The sequence below is a fragment of the Belonocnema kinseyi genome, chromosome 7, assembly GCF_010883055.1.
Source record: "Belonocnema kinseyi isolate 2016_QV_RU_SX_M_011 chromosome 7, B_treatae_v1, whole genome shotgun sequence".
Classification (NCBI taxonomy): Eukaryota; Metazoa; Arthropoda; class Insecta; order Hymenoptera; family Cynipidae; genus Belonocnema; species Belonocnema kinseyi.
The window spans coordinates 104299058-104303739 of NC_046663.1; the positions used below are offsets into that span (position 1 = coordinate 104299058).

At 34.1% G+C, this 4682-nt stretch overlaps 1 protein-coding gene across 1 annotated transcript in view; it reads left to right on the forward strand.

Moving 5' to 3' along the window:
- The window catches only part of LOC117177220 (procollagen-lysine,2-oxoglutarate 5-dioxygenase-like), a 55459-nt gene extending 51213 nt beyond the window's left edge, over positions 1-4246 (forward strand). Inside the window, exons 8-9 of the mRNA XM_033367772.1 lie at positions 1141-1287; positions 3445-4246. Coding sequence (XP_033223663.1) covers positions 1141-1287; positions 3445-3735 — 438 coding nt within the window. The 3' untranslated portion in view covers positions 3736-4246. The remainder of the gene's footprint in view (positions 1-1140; positions 1288-3444) is intronic.
- Positions 4247-4682: the final 436 nt, after the last annotated feature.

The window sequence follows — 4682 nt, forward strand, 5'->3', positions numbered from 1 at the left end:
AGGGAGCTCTTCTTAATATTTTGACACCAAAATCATGTCGATACACCTTACCGACTGCGAGTAAAGCCACCCACGCTTTAACTTGACAGACTGTAATTCCTAGGATGGACGACTTTGCAAGATTTCCCTACTTTAAATTACAAGTGCCCTTAAATTTCTTCGGAGATTGAGCGAGAAGAGAAGCTTTGAAAACAATTTTGTCGGATTGAAATACCCGGTAATAAGCGTTGAATAGAGAAAAATGACTATTTTCATATTTCAGCGTAAAAGTGATGATTATTCTATTATTTAAAATGCGCGATTTTTCCATCTGTATAAACTGTCATTATAAGAATAGGATATCTCTGAATTTCATTCATTTCTATTTCCATAGTGACCGCCGCATAATTTCCTATTCCCCAAAGAAGAACGTGTTTTCAATATAGTTAATTCCTTCTAATTGTACCGATAGGCACACCTCACATAAATGTCTTGAATTCCGCAAAAGTGTTCATATTTTGAGTTTATTTAATCCCTTCTAATCAGTTCCAAAATATGCATAATAAATTGTTTTAGTTCCTTCATGTAGAATATAAGTTTTAAAATCTTAATTCTAGTCATTTCAAGTATGTCTCTCTAGAGTTAACTTTATTTTATTTCACATATTTTACATCAATACATTAATACTTTGTTTAATACGTTTAAATCAGTTATTAATGTACAAATAAATATAAAATTAAATATTTTCCTAATTTATAAGTTATGAAGCGATGTAATCATGAAAAGTAGGTTAATTAAATGTTTCCGTTATATTTTACTCAGTCGATTGTGAGGAATAGGATTTGCAATTTTTGTTTTACCATTTGAGGATTTTTAGACGGAGTACAATTCGCGTATTCATAGGAATTAAAATCCTTAATTCTTCTGAACTTAACGCTTATTACCAGGTAATTTCTGGAAAAATTTCAAAAGAAAAGAGAAATATTTGAAGGTCACATGGTTTGTGATTTTTAGTTTGTTATTTTCTTCATCGTGATTTTGTAAAAACAGTGCAATATCTTTGGACAGAGTTGCAAGAAATATTATTTTCAAACTAGAAATACTGATTTTGGATCTCCATTAGAATTGTAAATATTTGTACTTAATAAAACTTTTCAACAGGACACCAGATTAGAAGGTTTTTACGAAGCCGTGCCAACACGTGACATTCACGCGAACCAAGTGAACTTTGAGCGGCAATGGCTTTACTTCCTCAAGGAGTATGTCCGTCCTCTGCAGAAGCTAGTATTCGCCGGACACAATCGCTATGTAAGATATTATTTTATTAACAGTATTCAATCCATTCTAGGGTCCCATCCTTCAATCTATATGAAACCGTTCCCACGCGCGACATTTACATAAACGAAGCTGGTTTCGACGAGGCTTGGTAAGAATTTCTCAAATAGTAGGGGGATGCAGGTTTTGCGGAATTGAAAAAAATGCGATGGGGTCGCTTTTAAAAATTCCCAAAAAAGTCCCATCTTGAAGAGAAAAAATAACGTTTTTATCAAAAACATTTGTTTACCCTTTTCACGTACATATTTTTCTATCAATAAAATAATCAGCTCTGCTAATCTCTTAACGAACTTCCATAAACAACGCAACAGCTCAGCAACTTCTTTTTTGTCCGGACGGGGTTTCGGAAAAATGTTCTATTCCATCATTCCGCAGAAAAATATCCATAAAAAAGTTGTTTTCAAAATTTTGTATATTTCTACTACACCGTAAAATTTCAAGATACTTTTGACTAAATATATGGTACACGTCGATTTTGAGATCTAATTTTTTATATTTTACTATATATTGAACAATAAGTACACAGAAAAAACGGAAGATAAACTTAACATCGATTTCCTATGAAAGATTCCCTATAACAAAAATTAACTTTACAGGATAAACTTTAACGAAAAATCGGTTAAACTTTCTTTTGTTTTTACAGGACAACACATGTATTTTGAAAAACGCGAAGCTGTCTGAATAAAACTTTATCGCTTTAAAAAATTTCCTTCCACCAAATTGGTCATTACTATATTCTGTGTAACTAATGTTATATAGTAGTGGAATGTAAACAGTCTGAGCTTTATAAAAATAGTGTCAGTTTTTGCGTATTATGTTGCCAGAATGATTGAAATTTAACAAAAGGTTTTTTCTCATAGAATTCTTCTACGAAAAAGCCACATCCTAATCGGCAGCAACAAGAGCATTCCACAGGACTTCTGGCGTATTTGCTGCTGTTCAGGAAGTCTACGGCACTCGTTTTATTGTGCTAGATTACCCAATATTTGAAAATGGTGTCATCAAGTGGCCCCTAGATTCAACTGATTTAAATCCCCTTGATTACAGATTTTGGGGATACTCCATGCCTCCATTTGCAAATTTTTGTTAATTTAGTCCAATAACACGTATGCCGTAAACTTCTTGAAGAGCAAAAAAAAGTCAAAAGTCTTGTGGACTACTTTTATTTGCTGCCGCATAAGATTTGCCCTTTGTTATTCTTTCTGTAAAAATAATAGCTAAATCTTTTCGCAAATTTACTGATGGACACCCTGTAGAATTTTCGGAGGCGCGGAAATTTCAATGATTAATTCGGTACATTTTTCGTGCACATGGGACCCCTATCCTACATCAAGATCTCCACTTAAACCCACGTCTTCAAAAAAAAGCCAGTTTTTGCATTTTCAAATATAAAAAGCGGAAATCGTAACTTTGAAATGCCTGATTACAGGATCAGTATGAAGTGGAAAAATTTGGTATCTTGAATTCTATCTATGAAAGGGTAGCTGGGGGCGGAGCCCCCTTCGTCGTACCCCCCCCCCCCCTTTACAGGCGTGGAATCGCTTGGTTTTGCTTTACGTGGACTCTTTTTAAAGATTCATTAATTAGGTATTTTAATTGATATCAGCAATTTCGCCTTTGAATAAAACAAAGCTACAGTATTGATCTATGTTTTGCACATTTTGCCATTACATTATCAATTACATTTTTCTTTATATCAATTGATATAATTATGCGCGCCCCATTATCCACTTATCCCGTACGCATGTAGAGCAGAAAACGTGTATTGGATAAGTCTCAACATTATGCGGAAAGCATGCTACTTGATAATTCCATTGATTAAATTCTGAAGTACATGGAAGTTAACTATTCCTTTGGATGTCAAATAAATAGAAGAGAATTTCACTGCAACGTTTCAAAAATTGAAAACTGAAAAAGGACTGCATTATTCATTATTACGGAACATGTTTGTCTTCAATTGTATTGTCTTTTTTTCATTTCACAATATTGCAATTAATAGAAACTATTAATGAATATTGGAGAAATGAGGCAGATTTATATGGGCTTAGAATGTGTTCACTACTGAATGCGTATATTTTTATTTGTATTGTCTTCTTTTTGCCTTAATAATTCCTTCTGTTTAATGTGTAGCCTCCAACGGCGTTACTGAACTTCGTCGTTCGCTACAAAATTGATGAGCAATCTTCTTTAATGCCACATCAAGATTTTTCCAACTACACGATAAACATTGCCCTGAACAAAGCAGGGGTTGATTATGAGGGTGGCGGATGTAGATTCATCATAGATGACTGTGCAGTCACGGATACGAAACAAGGATGGACGCTGCTGCACCCTGGGTCTCACATACACGAGGGAATTCCAGTGACTAAAGGCACTCGTTATATCATGATTTCTTTTATTGATCCGTCGGACATGTATTAAAAAATCAGAAGTAATTGTTCTAGAAAGTTATCTTAAGGTTTTTAGAGTCTTTGATTACGATTCTGATGTTAAAATTGCAAAATTCAATATGGTGGATCCAATATGGCGAATATGGACTATTGAATTAGTTGTATTTTTCAAGTTTACGCCATATTGCATCCGCCAGATTGTTTTATTATGGAATCGACGTTTCGTTATCGGCAACCCAAAAACCCCGGAGGATAAACTTTCATGTTTCAATTATGAAAGTTTCTCTTTTTCCTAATTTTTTATCGACTTGGTCCGTTCGGGTGGAAGGAACCTGGACGCAGTCTGTTAGACTTGATGGCGGGTATTGGTATATTTACTTGGATACTCGGCGACCCGAGATCGCGCGCATTACTCGGGTACCGAGGTAATAAGCGAAACCTCGAGTACTGGGTAGCCGGATAATAATTGAAAATCCTAAATATTATATTTACTTATATATTTCAGTAAATGAAATTTCTAAAATATATCTTTTAAATACATATTTATCATAATCACATATTTCCAAACATTAAATAACTGGTCACTGTTTTTGATAAAGCAAGCAAAAGAGAGAGAGAGAGAGAGGAACATGGGGCAAAATGCCGACAGATGAATACGGAACGGTGATTATATCTTCTCTGAGGTAGAATGGAAAGTGGCAAAACTGGACATAGCGTGAGATTTAGTAAAGCGCACATTGTTTGTCGCGTTCTTATTTGTGAGAACGGAGACGAAATACTTGTCTGCGATTTTTATGAGGCCTGATTTTAGTCATTTTTAACAAAAAAATTAACAAGAAAACTTAGCACAATAAGTTCTTGTAACTGTACTAGCTATTTCTTAAGTCTTTTTAAGTTGACTTAGTTTATAATATATTGTAATATTTTTTTTAAAAAGCCTTGTATTTTGCCCCATGTGCCCCTAATACGGTTATATAA